Source organism: Centroberyx affinis, unplaced genomic scaffold (genome assembly GCF_046629955.1).
Source record: "Centroberyx affinis isolate AG114_WGS23_722 - 3 ecotype Tasmania unplaced genomic scaffold, CSIRO-AGI_Caff_v1 ptg005840l_1, whole genome shotgun sequence".
Classification (NCBI taxonomy): domain Eukaryota; kingdom Metazoa; phylum Chordata; class Actinopteri; order Beryciformes; family Berycidae; genus Centroberyx; species Centroberyx affinis.
In genome coordinates, this window is record NW_027282963.1 from 207,599 (window position 1) to 225,211 (window position 17,613).

The 17,613-nt window shown below is 43.9% G+C and overlaps 1 protein-coding gene across 1 annotated transcript; it reads right to left on the minus strand.

The window, feature by feature from the left end:
- Positions 1 to 8,090: 8,090 nt before the first annotated feature.
- On the minus strand, positions 8,091 to 17,259 carry cotl1 (coactosin-like F-actin binding protein 1). The gene is made up of 4 exons (XM_071547362.1): positions 16,874 to 17,259; positions 15,836 to 15,918; positions 10,193 to 10,350; positions 8,091 to 8,240 (listed from the first exon to the last, which is right to left on the minus strand). The coding sequence occupies exons 1-4, from the start codon at positions 16,948 to 16,950 to the stop codon at positions 8,130 to 8,132; spliced, it is 429 nt and encodes a 142-aa protein (XP_071403463.1). The 5' UTR covers positions 16,951 to 17,259; the 3' UTR covers positions 8,091 to 8,129.
- Between the last annotated feature and the right edge of the window lie 354 nt (positions 17,260 to 17,613).

The window sequence follows — 17,613 nt, forward strand, 5'->3', positions numbered from 1 at the left end:
AGGAGTGCAAAGGTCAGAGTCTCCTGTTACCATTGAGCAGGAAAATAAATCAAAGGTAAGGAGAGTGTTGTCATGGTTGTCCAATAAAACAATATGCTTAAAATGTGAATTCTGGAATCTTTAACCAGGAGCTGATTGGAGGGAATGGACTCACATGTTGCTACAAATTAAGAAATTCTTAATTTAAAAACCCTAACAATCACGTAAGAACGAGTGCTATAGGAAAAGAAATGGAGTAAAGAGAGATAGAAGGGATTTCTTTTCCCCCTTCTCTTGACTGGAGAGGGGAAATCATTCAGTGGGAAGAGACTCTCCCTCCCCTCCCCTCCACACACCCACACCCCAGGGCCCACCCCCACCCATCTCTCTCTCTCTCTCCGAAGTGATGAGCTCATCCCCGGGGGCGAGGGGTTGTTTCAACATCGCTCACACACAGATGACTCGGAGCACACTGGCCCGTTTGGACTGGGACCCCGCTGAGGCTGTGACTAACCAAATATTTCATTTAATTAAACACCGAGGGCTGGGGCCGCGGAATTGAAACGAAAAGGCTGTTTGTTTTCTTTTGAAACCCCAAAATGTCTTACATTGTATTATCCTCGGTTGTGAATTACACTGACTTTATGTATGTCGGCCTTTCAGCGCTTTTCACAGAGGAACAAGAAGTGAGATCAGGATTTGCAAAAGTGTTCACACCGGCTTGCACACACAGGTTTTCTTACTATACTTATGAGGACGTTCCATTGACCGCATTCACTCTACCCTTAATCCTTGCCACTACATGCCTAAATTTAACCCTTACTCTAAATTAAACCTAATCCTAATCTTGACTCTGAATCCAAATCCTAATCCTAAACTAAGTGAGGAGTTTCCTCATCGCTCTATCTTTGCGGGGACGTTCGATTCTCATAAGGACAGAATTCCAAGAACACACACATTCTGACATGGGGTGTGGTTATAAAGCTATTCTCTCTCTCTCGCCTTCTCTCTCTCTCTCTCTCTCTCACACACACACACACACACACACGCACGCACGTGCTCGGACGGAGCACATGACTCGGTGTAGGCTGCAAAATATGCCGCAGTGTAGAGGAGGTCTGAGGAATGCAGGAAGGATCTGAGTGGTATCGCTCCGCAGGAACTGCTCTGAAAATCCCTGTTTGGACACTCCTACAGGTCCTGCATGCTGACCCCTCTCTCTCTCTCTCGCTCTCTCTCTCTCTCTCTCTCTCTCTCTCTCTCTCTCTCTCTCTGAGACAACACACGAATATAATATACTTATACTCCCCACACAGCCTGAGAAGATGTGACGCTGCCTGTATTCACCCTTGGCTTAGCTGACTGGAGCTGTCAGGACATGCAGGGCTATACTGAGGACTGCAAACAGACTGCAAAAAAGTGACAGAGAGAGAGAGGGAGAGAGAGAGAGAGAGAGAGACATGCGCCAGTGCAACAATAATCACAATATCCATTACAGCCCTTACTAGCCCCTGAGTCCCAAGTTCATTTTAGGCATTTCAAGTCTCAAAATGTCCCAGTATACGTATTATAATATCCACTGGCGTTCCTAAGAGTGAGGCACGTTAGGGTTTGACTGATATGGCTTTTTGAAGGACGATACCAACATTTTTGGATTGAATTTTTAGTATTCAATATCTTTAAATTTGAATATTTAAACATTTTCAGAATTGCAGAATTGTATCGGGTGGAAACGCCTCAGGACATGAAAACGTATTCATCCATACAGTACGTAATAAAAGGCCAATGTCTGGCTGAAATATCGGCAAACTGATGTATCGGTCTAAGTTTAACATCCATTGCGGTCCTTCTAGCCCCTGAGTCCCAAGTTCAATTTAGGCAGTTCAAGTCCCAAAATGTTGCGCTATCCTCTGGTGGCTCTTGGTGTGAGCTCAGGACTGAACGGAGCGACATACATACACATCCCAAGAAGATGTCAGAGCTGGTCTGGGTGCAGATTTAGCCATGGGAAAGAAGGGTATCTGCAGGTTTCAGAGAGCCACATTTAAGGCCTTTTAATGCTACCTGGAATTGGATTTAAGACAGTTCATTCATTGTCTTTGCCCTACTTATTCCAATTCAGGGTCATGGGCCAGAGCCTATCCCAGCATGCACTGAGACACCCCGGACAGGTTGCCAGTCAATCGCAGGGCTAAAACAGAGAAGACACACTCACATTCCCACCTATGGACATTTTAGAGTCTCTGATCCATCTGCCCTTGCATGGCTTTGGGAGTAAACTGGAGCACCCGAAGGAAACACATGGATCAACTGGAAGTGCAGTAATGTAATACAACATAAGAATACCAACATTACCACTCCCATTCACATCTTTTGGTGACACTACACAATTTGTGGAATTTGACTTGCATTCCAACTCAGTATCACTCCATGTAAAGAATCTCTCAATACCACTGACTAATTTCATAGTTGCATCAAAGTGTAACTTTGGTTGGTTGGAAATAAACCTGAATAACTCCTATTTACAGTATGTAAGACATTTGAATACCTTGAATTTATATAATGTAAGACTCTTTCAGGCATTATAAGGTCCGACTTTTTACATGTTTGTTGCAATGATCTGCAGGAAAGATGCATGGGGTGGGACGCTTCCACAATGGCTGCCATCGTGCATTCACTATAGCTGGCACAGCACTATAGGATGGGGGGAGTCACATGGGATGATCAAGGCCTTTAATTGTGTCACCCTGTGAGCCAGTTCCAATGCAAGAGTAAGTTTAAACCTTGGTCATAAAAATACAGTCATACCCATAGAAGTGGGAAGTCACCTTGCTGCTGTTCTGCATTGGTTCTGGTGTATTTTCCTAATTCTTTTGGGTGGCGCAACAACAAGAAGTGTGTAGAAAGCGTGTGGTTTCTGTGTTGGCTCCTACATCAACATGAACTGTGAGAACAGTTTTGTACGGTGTGATCCTGTTTGTCTGTGTGAAAGAGCAACTTGCTTGTTAGCAGAGTGAGAGTGAGGCAGTAATAAAGCATTTGGAGCGGCTAATCTGAACTCTGGAGCATTTCCTCCTTTTGTTCAGTTTGCCATTCAAACTCTGGTGGCACCAAATAACCACGCCGAGGCACCTGGAAATGCAAGAGAACTGTGCTGTGGTTTATGGGTAGAAGGAGACGGATGTTGACATCCGATAGCCAGCAGTTCCTCATGCTCGGAAAGCCTTCATTTGTTCTGAACTGGTATGAACACCAGAGAAGACTTGCTAAAGTTACAGGGACTGGAATCAGATTTGTTTTGACCAAAACCTATAACCTGGCAGGTTGACAGGATACCAAAAATCTGTCCAATAAATTAACTACTTGTGAGTCATGTGACTTTTGTTTACAAATCCTGCTTCGCTTGTAATTGGGCAGTGTGAACCTAAATGCACCAAATACAAAAACACAACAAAATAAACTTTTCCACTATAGTTTGGGCCAAAGAAAGCAAACTATAGTTGTGATCGCACCCAAAGACTTAATTTTAATCTCCCTAAAGGCATTAATCTCATTAATATGGTCCCCCAACACACCGCCACACCAGTGCCAACTAGCCTCCACTCCCACACACACACACACACATTGTAACATGAGCTTAAAATACATCCTTCACTACTCACTTCACCGCAGCTTACTCAAAGCAATAGTAAGCCATAATACCAGAGCTCTGTTATGTAACCTGCTATTAGTCCCCATAGAGCACTGCAGCCCCCCAGCCAGTCAACCAGACCGAAGCACACACACACACACACTATCACCAGGAATCATGTTTGATCAGTAGCTGACTCACACAGGCAACCATAAATCCATTCCTCTGATGACTATAACATCATGACACACACACACACACACACACACGTAGAGTGAAAAGAGAGACAGATACCAGCGGTGTCTGGATATGAACAGTAGCAAAGCTGGGTGCCATTGACTGACCTGATACAAAACAGTAGCAGTCAAGCATATTCAACACCCAAAGCATCAAGATAACACTCAAATTAGCTTGACTCCACCCTTTCATTATGATTGTACTGAAAGTACTGACTGTCCCAGTCACGAAAGCAGAGCGCAAGAGGCTTACTGACCATAGATTAAGTCATTAGGAGGCAGTGTTGGGCGGTAACACGCTTATCAGTAATGTGATTACCTTTCCCAGTAACGAGGAGTGAGGTGAATTACTATTTCAGTTTCAACAATAGAGTTAATTATCACTCCAAAAAAATAAGTTGTTACTTTTATAAACTCCCCCACCCCCATCTCTTGATTTGTTTTAGTCATCATGATTAGTCCTCTCACACTGAGCTAAGATGAGGTGAACGTAGATGAGAAATGCTAGAAAAGTTGACTTTCTCCGGGTGGAAGTATTCCCACTACTTTGATGAGAAATGCTACAAAAGTTGACTTTCTCTAGGTGTAAGTATTCCCACTACTTTGATGAAGAATGTCCAAAGGTGAACTTTCTCTGGGTGGAAGTATTCCATTACTTTGATGAGGAATGGTCCCAAAGGTGGACTTTCTCAAGGTGGAAGAATTCCCACTACTTTAATGAGGAATGGTCCAAAGGTGGACTTTGTCAAGGTGGAAGAATTCCCACTACTTTGATGAGAAATGGTACAAAAGTTGACTTTCTCTAGGTGAAAGTATTCCCATTACTTTGATGAGGAATGGTCAAAGGTGGACTTTTCTCTGGGTGGAAGAATTCCCACTACTTTGATTTTACCTAATAAAAGGATGACCAAACCATTGGACATCAACGCTGTTTGGTTTCGTGATCATTCACACGAGAGGAAACTGCCTTAACCTGATTATAGAGAGGAAGAGAAGAGAGGATGCAATCGACAATTGGGGGGGGGGGGGGGGGGGGGCATAATGGAAATTTAATAATGACCAGTATAGTTAATTACAGCTCCCAGGGAGTCATATGTAAACTAATAATATTACTTTTGAATTGATTGACATGTAATGAGTAATATATTCCATTTTCGGTGGGTAATGAGTCCAACGCTGTTCGCAAGGCAAGTTCACAGCTGTTGAAGCAAAGTACCAGTTGAGAGAAGTGGGTGGGGGTGGCAGGGCAGCTTAACAGAAAGCAGGTTTGGGGTGTGTGTATGTGTGTGTGTGTGGGTGGGGGGGGGGGTTAGGCAACAACAGAGGGACAGAGACAGATAATAATGAAGGGAGGGTAGAGCTAAGTAATGAGGGTCTTATTGAGACGCTGTAGAACCAGAACACTGCAGCTTACCCCCGACCGCCCACCCACCCCTTGCCCACCCTGGCTGCTGATTGGCTGAGCGTGACGGTAACGGTGACCATGGCAACCCATGGGAGTCCCCTAAGCTCCCGGAGACGGTTGCCATGTGGACCCTGAAGCCGCTCAGTGCCAAAAGACTCCCATTACCTCATCATACACTCTTAAAAAAATGGTTCTATGGAACACTAGAATATGGTTCTTTAGGCTTCTGTGATAGCAGTACCCATTTTAGAAGGTTCTCTATTCTGTAGCATCGTGCTCAAATGGTTTCATATAGATGCCGTAAAGAACCATTTAATAAATCATGAAATGCTCCAAACCAGCAATATTAAAAGACCATTTTAAGAACCATACCAAGTTATTCATTTTGATTGACCAGTTTTTTATTTGAACCAATCATTGGGTTCTTTGAACATTACAGCTCTGCAGTATATAGAACCACTACCTTAACCAATGAACCCTTGAAGAACCCTCGTTTTTCTGGGTGTCGGTCAACGGAAAAAGTTCTGACCGCCACCGGCCCAACCAAACTCATTTAACTTGATTCACATCCTTACCAAAAGACCCTTCTTTACATTTCAATGTGAGCTTCAGACACACACAAAAGACACTTTGAGAAGCAGGTTTTGGAAAAAAACGACATCAATTTTTATTCTGAAATGATTGATCTTGTGCCCATTCAGTTTCTTTTTCTTTTTTTTTTATTATTTTTTGAAAATCTCTTCCTCCAATGTCCAAGATAACAATGCTCTCAAGAATAAAATCAAAAGGTAAAACTCTTCGGAGAAAATAAAAATCATCTCAAAAAACAAAACAAAAAAAAGTACAAGAAAGAAACATTCCTTTTTTGTGGGGGGCGGGGTGGGGGGTTTGAAACCAAATAAAAAGAGATGCTACAACCGAGAAAGGGCTCCTCCTGGGTTGGGATGACGAGCTCGCTCTATTGGATAGTGAGCCACAGGCCAATCGAAGTCCCACCCCCGTGAGAGGATAGCCAATCACAGTGTAGTGTCCACAAACTCCCATGATGCCCCTCTCTCCATGGGAGATTAAGGCAGTCAAACACAGTAGGTTACAGTATGCATGGATACCTTTAAGTGGTAGATCGTAAGATGGGACACCAGGAGAAAAGACCTCCACTCTCGAAGCCCTGAAAGCTCATATTGCCGAGTATAGCAGCTCAGAACCTATTTGAAGTTTACTATCAGAAGATTTGACCAATTGTGGAACATCTCATACTTGACTACAGATGCTGCTGTTGTGAATTATGTTAGAGATCGTTTCTGTGTATTCCTACTGCATAATACCTACAGGTAGCATCCTGTATGAGCCTTCAGACGTGGGCCAAAAGCCTCATTCCTTGGCATGTGCTCTTCTTCGCTTCCTGTCCTAGATCTGGTTCACGTGTATGCACGGCTTGTCATTGCTTTCACTACCCGAAACTGGTTAGAGAAAGTGAAAACCAGATAAAGAGAAGATTCAAAAATGGTCATGCTCTTTCGCTCACCAAATAACTATGTTTGGACTACAGCTGTCAGGGAAGTTAGGGCAAAAAGCGCTAGTATGCAAACATAGGAGGGCGGATTGGAGACCAAACAGCATCCCTCTTCGGACATAGAACAGTTGTAATGGTTCACTTTCGGGCTGTAATCCAAAACACAGCTACTTGGGTAGAGATGGAGCGGGCACTAAATGTCTACTTGGCAATATGACACGAGCTTAGTGGAGATCTTTTACTCCTGTAGGTACAGTGTATCATGACTAAGAGCATGCTCCGATGTCAAAGAAATGCCTACAGTTGAAGAGTTTCATTTCAAAACAACATATCCACCCTCTCTTACAATATCATGATTGTTGGACTAAAAGTTACATTCATGGGCAAAATGTATTTTCATTTTATTTACTCATTTTAGAAAAATCACCTCCCCAACTTGATGGGTTAGTTATCTTACAATTTCCATGATCGGTATGTGGCATTTCGGAGTGAAACCCTTCACTTATTCACATCCTCATCTTGTGACATTATTCCTGGCTGAGAGTGGGCCCTGAAATCCTGATGCGACTTCATATTGCTGAGTGTTGCTTTTAGCTCTGCTGCAGCCCAGCTGAGATGAGGACGAGTGTGAGATGATGATGCACAGCACAGTAGATAACCAACCATGACCTGACTGGGGAGAGGGCGGGGGAGAGGAGAGGAAAGGGGGCTATTTGTTGGCATGTCTGTCTGGTGTAGAGGTGCACCGGTAGTATCTGTAGTTAACGGGACGTGCACCGATCCAGCTCCAAAGGCAAATGAAGCTGTCCTGACATTGATTCTTTTAATGACATGCACTTTGATGCGGTATGGAACTTTTCTCCTGTCATCTGAAAATGCTGACATGCTGCTATTTGTGACAGGTTTTGTTTCTATGCAGATGATATGCCATTCTTTTTTACTGGGCCTAACCTACCACACTCTTCTTAATCTGTTAACCTATTCTGAATCAGCAGTTTGGATCATTGATAGTCGATATACCAAAGTAAAGCACTTACACCAGTTATGAAAATTGCTATCAGTGCACCTCTAGTTTATTCGTATGTGTGTTCTTGTAAATGAAGAAAATCCTCGAGGGTTTTTTGCCGGCACTCACTTTGAAAGTAAAACGTGTATGTATGGTGTATGTCCCTTCCACCGAGGCGTGTCAACCCGCAGCCAACACCACCACCCCTCCCCCCCAGCCCACCTCTCCCTCTCCCAAATAGGTAGCAGCCCTGCCCCAACACTCCCCCACCCCCCACCTATAACCCCCACTCCCCCTTTCCCTTCCCGTCCCCTCCCCCACCCCGACCCTTCCAGTGGACTGTCGGGCGTTTGCCTGCTCTACTCGGCCTGGGCGTCGTAGTTGGCGCCGCCCGCCTTCTTCAGCTCCGTGCGGATGTAGTCCTCCTCCAGTTCCCTCATATCGCTGATCATGAACTCCTTGGCGAAGTTCTGCGGAAACAAAACGAGCACGCGGGGGGGTCAGAAAATGTGTGAAAAAGTGTTAACACGCCATGTGGCGCAAAAGGGAGGGATGGGTACATTCAGGGGCGCGTCAAATTTACTAAACCTTGAAGTACAGTGTGAACCCGAAGCTAATATCATCTGCCAGCAAAACTTCAAACCACATTTACATCGACTTCTTGAGACAAAGTGGAGCAATGACTGATGACAGTCAGTGTGATAAATTATTAGATGTAGGTCACCAAATTATCAGCTTAGAGGGAACATTCCTCCTGAAGTGACTTTTACTTTCAGATATGGCTTCCAAATAAGTTTCTTTTGATTTTTGCTTGATCTTTAAAACATGCAAGATCACATTTGGACTCACTTAGGCCACACTTTGCCATATCCAATTGATGTCCATGAGTAGATTTTAGGCAGTTTTAGACACAAGTTCCTACACCATACAGTGTAGGAAAGGTTTAAAGATCTCTCCGTCAGGAGAAAACATTACTGTATATACTATACAGTATATCCTAATAGCTGTGTTTCCATCCAGTTGTCAAGCTAATTTTAAGAAAACTTTTGAAATGTCACAATATGATGTAAGTTAGATGCCTTTACATCAGCTGGGTTGAAGCAAATAAATTGGCTTCCTGAATGTCAGATTCACCAGAACCATGGAAAGAGTCTTTCAAGAATTGATCAGTACTGGGCAAGTTATTATTGTTCTTTGGTATCAGTGTCAGTTCTTGGCCATATTTCATGCCATCTGAAGATGAAAAGAAAGAAATATTCTAATGCACCAAATAATGGTCATACAGCCATGATGAAGACTTAGGAGAAACAACATGTATGAGATTTCTGGGAATTCGTGATGGACAGACATTTTACAGAAGTAGTCCAAGGCTACTTTTCAACTGCTGTGTAATTAGACTGAACCAAGCATATGGCATTATGTATTCCACACACGCATTTTGCCATTTTTAACACAGTTTCTTTTTGGACAAAAAACTTTTAGTCCTCAAACAAGGACATTTTATTGAATGTTCACCATTTACTTTTAGCTTTTCAATTGTGACATGTCATTATTCGCATAAAAAAACCCCTGAAGAGCAGAAACTCCTTAGCATTAAATTCTGGACAACACAGAGCAGTTCAGCAGCAACTGCACAAAGCGCGCCATAATATGAGAGAGAGATAAGTCTACAAACACAATTGATCTTCGTCTTGTAAGACACCACTTGGTAAAATGCTGGTGGCAAAAATTAATATGAATATAATAGACATATAAAGTAAATGTATTTGTGTTTTCTTCATATGCTTTCTCATTTGCAAATATTGTAAATATCTTCATATATTTGTAATTTTCATATTATGCATTAGGGCTGGGCGATATGGTTGAAATCAATATCACGATAATCATAAGGATTTTTCTCGATATTAATATATATCACGATATGGTTCATTTATGCAAAATCATGTTAAATAATCAAATTAATGTTCATCTCATTGAACTGAATCGTAATGTTAGGTGTGATGTCAAAGAAAACAGAAATATTCAAATAATATTCCTACCATAACTCATTTTATGAGAGTTTTTAAGTAAAATTTGCTTGTCATCATCAATTTAGACAGCAGAAATGTGTGTCACAATATCAAAATCTCGTCATATCATCATGATATGATTCCACTGAAATGCGATAAGCGATAATATTGAATTATCGCCCAGCCCTATTATGCATATTTGTCATTTCTTTTCTTTGTCTCAGTATGTACTACTGCTTATTTTGCACACCTTCGCAATGCTGTAGTTCATTTCTTCCTGCTTTTCATTCATTATATTTCTACTATTTTACTTCTGCACCCACCCATGTTCCCCTTGGGGATCATTACTTCATCTTATTTTATCATCGCAATCATGACGACCACTCTTGGCCGCCGTTCGCTTCACCACCGACCTGCACGATGTCTTTGACCAGCGTCTTGTCGGTGCTGATCTTGGCGCGCTGCAGCCCGCTGACGTTCTCGCCGATCCAGGTGATGAGGGTGAACTTGGCTCGTTTGCTCATGGCGTCCCCCGTCGTGATCCGCACGAACCCGAACAGACGGTTGTCATCTGATTGGGGAGAGGGGAGAGAGAGGGGAGAGAGAGTGAGTAACGCACTGCGGAGGTACGCGTTTGTGAGGCGGAGATTGCAGTGATGTTTCAGCACGAAAAACAAACCACTTTTTTTTTTCCAATATGCTTTTAAACCTAGAACAGGACAGAGAAAGAGAGAGAGAGAGAGAGAGAGCGAAAGAGACAGTAATAGTAGTAACAGTAGCAGAAACAGTAGCAGTAATAGTAGTAGTAACTGTAGTTGTGACTTTAAAGAAGAGCGCCCACTGCCCACCCTTCATTGCCATCGTTTTTGTCACAGAAAAGTGAAAATAAACTGTGAAGACTGAGAAGAAACATGACAGAGAACTCATGCCAGTGGATTGGCATTACCAGGCAAACACTGCAGCTGACTCGGCCATTGCAGCACCATGCAACAGCCAGCTATCATTGATTGAAGATGAATGACTAGATTTGGTGTAAAGGTTATAGTGTCAGGTTAGGATGAGATTGGGCGAAAACACCCAATTAGTATGAAATTGGGTGTTTGTGGCGAGGCGTGTGTGTGTGTGATACTTTCTGCTAATCAAACAAACAAACACTGTCTGGCCAATATTCACATTGTAATAAAAAGCCAATATAGGCCCCATATATCTAACAGTGTTTGTACTACCTACTATCTGTATGTTTGTCTTTGTGTTCATGGTGTGCTTTGTGTGTGTGCTGATGTGCCAGTCTGGTGCGTCATTGAGTTTCATCATAAAGGGAACATTTTTATGGTCTGTGGTGTGTGTGTGTGTGTGTGCATGTGTGTGAGAGAGTTTCATTGTTACTCCAAAGAGCATGAACTCAAGCGCAGGGTTTGCTTGTTGTGGCGCCACCGCTCTGGCCGAGGCCCAAAATCGCAAACTGGGGTGAATCGGTGTGTTTCGGTGTGTGTGTGTGTGTGTGTGTGTGTCTGGGATGAGGGGGGTGGCAGAGTATTCAGGTCAATAGACTAAAGGAGTGAGATCTGTTGTGAGGCTTTGCAGTTGCAGCACAACTCTCCCAGCAACCACGTCTTGCTCCATCATGGAGGTCCGCTGGAGAATTGGCTGTTAGTTAATAATGTCCCAAGTCAGTCTCAAGTCTTGAGGCACAAGTCTCAAGTCTAAATGTAGAACAGTAACTCAAGTCAGAACAAAGTCGGTAACACTTTACAATAAGGTTCGCTAAGTTAAGGGTTAGTTAATGCTTAATAAGCATTAACTAACCCTTAATTAACAGTTAACTAATGTGTCTGGTAATCATTTACTAATGGTGTTCATGTTAACTAAGGTATTAATTTATACATTATTTAATAGTCATCTTTATAAACTATTAAATAATGTATAAATTAATACCTTAGTTAACATGAACACCATTAGTAAATTACACATTAGTTAACTGTTATGGTTAGTTAATGCTTATTAAACATTAACTAACACTTATTAAGCATTAACTAACCCTTAACTTAGTGACCCTTATTATAAAGTGTTACCACAAAGTCCAGTAAATATAACAACCAGGCTAGAAAAAGAGAAATACCTGAAAAAGGTTGTTGTGGTGTGGCTGCAGGTCAATTCAGTAACATGAGTACAAATTAAGTCTGATGAGGTTATGGTTAGATTTGTTTCTAAATGTAGGTTAGTGTGACACAGTGAACTGTCTTGTCTTTAGCTCTAGTCTCTACTCCAAAACACTCTGAGTTGTAGCTTGAGAAGAGTCAGCTCAGTTAACCTGAACTAACTCTTAGCTAGCTAACTAGCCAGCAGGCTCTTTTAGCAAACTAATGTTTGGGAATGCAACTACTAGCCGCTACTAACATTAGCTAATACTAAATATGTTAGCTAGTGCGCAATTAAAATGTATTACAACAAGACAGTGATGGTTAGCTGACCAAGCTAGCTAGCTAACAAACTAACATTATCTGAAAACAAAGTCAACCAGCTGTATCAGTGATGAAATAATCAGTTCCCAGCAGAACAGCATAGAAATTAATCATGCCTGTTCAGTTGTGTTGAGGCACGTTAAGCTGCTCTCAGCTATGGTTGCCTAAGAGCTGAGGACTTCCAATATGGCCGCCAGAGGGTGTGTTACATCACCTTAAAACCCTCTACAGCCTACTGAGTGAATGCACCAATTCTCTGTTCACTCACTCACACTCTCTCTCTCACTTTCTCCATGCCTCTTTCTGTTTATCTCTCCCTCTCCGACACACTTTTACCGTCTCTCTCCTCGCCATTCATTCATCTCTCAAACTGTCTTCTCCACAGTGTTTGCCGTTGGTGTGTACCCATTACTCAACCGTAACACAAAGGCAATTCTCATTCGCCGTCTTCCAGATGTTTCCGTGCGACTGTCCAACACTCCTGGGCCATCCTACCTGTTGTAGAATAACTGAAGGGCAAAAACTCGGCCCTGGCCCGCAACACTGACCCCCTGTCCACCTGCATTTAACCTGGTGATGTAATGGGATGGAGCAAAAACATAAAAAAAACCCAAGAAAGAATGAAGATCCAATCATCCAAACCAGCTGTAAACCCCTACTTATAAACTACAAATTAAATTCTGGTGTCAGTATGGTCACTTCTCCACCCGCAGGAAGTGAGGTAATTAAACTTAAAAAGTGAAATCCAAAGTGTCTCCTAAACAGCAGTGAGCAGAGAAAGCTGGACTCCCCAACGTTAGATCTTTCCCTCTCTTTGGTATCTTTGGTATCAAAGCGTCACAGACTGGATTCCTGGGTATCGAAGTCCATTCAATTTCAAGCAGTTACCTCTCGCTGCCACCGGGGGCCGCCAACGCGCAAAGCCGCTTTAAAAAAGGACCTACATTCGCTCGGGTGCAATCTGCATTTCTAGACACCCTCGTTAGTACCAGGTGGCACCTTTCCGTGACGTGGCGGCGAACTGACTCCCCGTCTCGTTCGGCGTGACCCTGTGCACCCGCGTTATCTTTATTTACCTGAGGGAGCAGCTAATAAAGGACTTTCCTGGCACCGCGTCAGAAAAAAACGCTGGTCTCAGATCAGACCTGCAGCCTGTTAACAACAGCGGCCATTGTTTAAAAGAGGCTTATCGGCGCGGTGAGAAAAGGACACGGCTAGTTTCAACGCCACCCGCCCGGGGCAGCGCACACACACACACACACACACACACACACACACACACACACAGAGAGAGTCACCTGATTGAACTGTGACGCACAGGCATGTATAGATTCAGACATGCATGCACACACACACACACACACTAGCACGGTCAGCTGATTGAACTTTGATGCACATGCATGTACAGACACAGCACTCATGCACACACACACACACACACACACACACACACACACCTCTCCCCTACACCCAAGGTGAATTACCTCTTCGTTGACAATAGACAAACTCCCACTAAATCATTGATTTATGGCGAGGATTTTTTTTCTCTCTCCCTTTTTCTCTCTGTCACTGCCACCGCTTGAGGAAGTATGCGAGAGGGAAAATACTACCACCCCCCGCCCCGCCCCCCCATCCCCCCCCATCCCACACACACACACACACACCTCCCACCACCAGACCACTTCCTCTGCCAGACTTCTTCCTGGTGCCGTCTGCGGGTCGGTGCTCTTCTTCCCTTTTAACAAGCGGGGGGGGTGCTGACACTGCAGCCAAATCACAACCCCCCCCCCTCCTCATCCACCACCCCCCTGAAAAAACTGCACTACGACAATGATGATACAGCAAAAAAAAAAGACAAACTGATGCTCGTTTGGTGGGTTTTGTCCTGCGTTAAGTTGGCTTCGTTTTAGCAGGCAGATAGGGAGATCATCCCTATACGTTCCTAGGTACATGTCCCCTATACATGGGCGTCAGCTGGGGTTTGGCGAGGTGTGGAAGCTCCCCACACCCCAGCCTGAGCGAGTCCAGGTCTGATCTTATAGTTTTTAGCATCATAACGGGGCGCAAAGACGAGGCAAACAATCACCAGAAATGTATCCGGAAGCTAAGAAACGACATCGGCGGAGAGTTCCGGGGCCAAAGTTCCCTCCTGGGCCCTCTTGTCTAATAATTTATCACATGGGGGGGGGGGGGGGGGGTAAATAAGTCATCAGTCATCCCTCTGCTTTATCTGTAGAAATGTAAACAATACAAGCAGGTTTGAGAGGGGGGTTTTTTTCTGGGTGGCAAATGATATTTAGACGCAGGGACTTCTCCGTTTACCTCGCAGAATTCAGCTATTTTTACATACTGCAGTCGGACCGCCAGTCAAGCCGAGTCCCGCTGCTGATCTAGAATCACTCATAAGGTGACGATCAGCCTGCATCAGCCCCTCCTACGCTCAGTTTTTTTTTTTTTTTTGCTGCTGCGAATGCTGCCTCAGAGTTACAACTTCCCTCCTAAATATGGAAAACGAGTGCAGAGAGAGAGAGAGAGAGTCATTTGATACTGTCGTTTATTGCAGGCACCGATGGGACAGGTACCAATCGAGGCCTGCTATAAGGCAATAAATCAGCTATTTCAACACAGGAATGCGAGCCCCGAAACGTTCAGAGGGGGGGAAAAAAAACACAGAGAGAGAGAGAGAGAGAGAGGGAGAAAGAACAGCCTGGGGCCACTAGCTTTATACACAACAACACCAAGCATCAGGAACAGCCACACCCAACATCTGAGTAGATGCTTTACTCTAGAGGACAGAGGGAGAGAGAGAGAGGACTAATTACATCTGAGGGCTGGACTGATTTGTTCTTTCTATATCCAGCCTGCACCCATCAGTTATTTCCACTCACTGGGAGTCATTATCGGACAGTTTCTGCTCGACTTTTTTGGGTGCTTTTTTCTCTCTCTCTCTCTCTCTTTGGGAAGAAATGCTCCACGTACATAGAAATAGTCAGTCACAGCAGCACTGATCCATTGAAACACACACACACACACACACACACACACACACACACACACACACACACACACACAGTCACACAAGTGCCAAGGCCTAGGTGGAAAATACAGTTTGAAGCAGACTTTAACATTTTCCCCATCATAATTCAAGCACAAAACTTAGGAATCAAAGCCTATAATAGGCCTTTCCTATGGGGTTCACACTGTGTACAACTATTTTAGAGATTACAATGCATTCCATACGGTATGAAGTGTGCTTTTTTTTTTTTTTTTTTTTTACAGTGTAGTTACAGTGCTGAGGGCCAGTGGGTGACAGAGCAGAAAGAGTCTTAAAAGATTAGTGTCCTGGCAAGTCAAGCTGGGAGGCGTATAGAGGCCATTTAACAAGTGCAAAGACGTGGGACGCAGGCCACACACACACACACACACACACACACACACACACCACAACACAAAACTGGGCTTGGCAGCAGCCCGGAAACAAGTTTTACACCTATTCATTACAGTGGTTGTGCATATGTTAGCATGGTGGTTCCACTACAGTGTGTGTGTGTGTGTGTGTGTGTGTGTAGTAGTAGAGGGAATCAGGGCCCTTACCTGTGCACTGACTCTTGAATTCGTCATAGTCAGACCCTTGTCCCGCAAGCACGATCGTGGAGCCGTCGTATTTAAAAGCAGCCCTGGAAGATGCAGAACAGACTGTGCATTAATCGGGAGGCATTAATCCATTCACGATCCAACATTATGATCTGTTGCTGCACGACAATCGCATCATACCAGCTGCGTTTTTTTTTTAGGTAATAAAATGCCATAGGCCCAAATATGCAAGGTGTCAGGCCGTGTGTGCCAGCCCGTACATACGTGTCACTATACTGTACCCCTTTGGATACAGGACAAAGGAAATTACTTCTGCCCCGCTGGGCCCGATAACAGTGCAGCCTGTGGCCACTAAACGGCCAGAATACCGAGCAGCTAAAATCGGGAAGAGTGGGAGATTGAATGAAAGGCCGGGTGTGTGTCGGACACCTTATCGCTACAGAGCTAGAGCCCGGCTTCAAATACCGAGCGTGAAAAATATCCAGGATGGTCTCGGTCGCAGACTTTAGCCCCCCCCCCCCCTGATATGTGCCGTTCTAGCTTGTATGGAGAGCGCTAGCGCCGAATTCCATTCAAAAAATCGGGCAGTTTAAAGTTGCCTTGCGTATCGGCCGAAGTACACACCCCAAAAAACATGACTCGAGGAATTTTCCGAGGCCTAAGAAGCACCTCTTCACTTCGGCATACATCCAATTCAACAAGCGGCACGTATTTCAATAGCATTTCAACTTTTAGAATAGGTCCGCCTTTATTCCCAGAGTCGTATCCAGCAAAAAATGCACCGTGGTGGGCGGCAGCTAGCAGGGTGAACCAATTCTAAAAAAAAGATTTTTGTCGTAATAAGTGTTGCTTGTTGGATTTGATGAATGCCGAATTGAAGAGGTGCTCCTAATGGTTCGGAAAAGGCCTTGACTCACATTTTATGACATGCGTACTTTGCCGAGAAGCAAAGCAATATTAAATGGCCAGATTTTTAAATAGAGTTTGAATACAGCGGCACGTACTGGGGCTAGCTCGTAGACCTGACGAGGCACTCACCAATTGATCTCCGTGTTATCATCTCTGACTTGGTTGTAAGCTTCTCTGCAAGCCTCTTTATCGATTTTGGTTGTCATTTTTCGGACCGGTTGGAGTCAGATAGTCGAAGTGAACAGTGTTTCAGTCCGGACCAGTAACACAGAAGCTATGCCGTTAACACAATAGAGAACTCTAGCTGTTATACAATAGGCTTCACTCTCAAATCACGACCACCGCACTAGAGCAACCGAGCCGGTCGGACCGTTTCTCTTAACGGAAAATAATGTCTCTTCTTCTCACAGCTCGGTTCATTTCCTGGATATTGCCAGTTTATGGGCGTTGGTGATGTTAGTCAATCAGGTTGCCGGCAGACAGACAGAGAAGTCCCCCCAGACGCAGGATTCACCTCCTTCCAATGAATGGACAACGCTATAGGGGACCAGTGTCAAGTTAATCAGAATATACAAAGAGAGCTTCCGGTCAAAAATCTTCCAAAATAAAACCCTTAGTGAAGACCACATGTTGCAGGCATTTTTGAGCAGTGTTAGGCTGTAACACACTGTAGTCATGTTATTAGTTTTCCCAGTAACAAGTAGTATTACGAATTACCTTTTCAAATTCTATGATAATGTTACAGTTACCAATCTTTTGTTATCACTACATCGCTCCCCATCCCATCCATCCATGTTTTAATAGAAGAAATAGTTGGTGTTCTCTCAGTTGCCGCTGGCAAACACTGAGCTAGCCTAGATGAAACATGT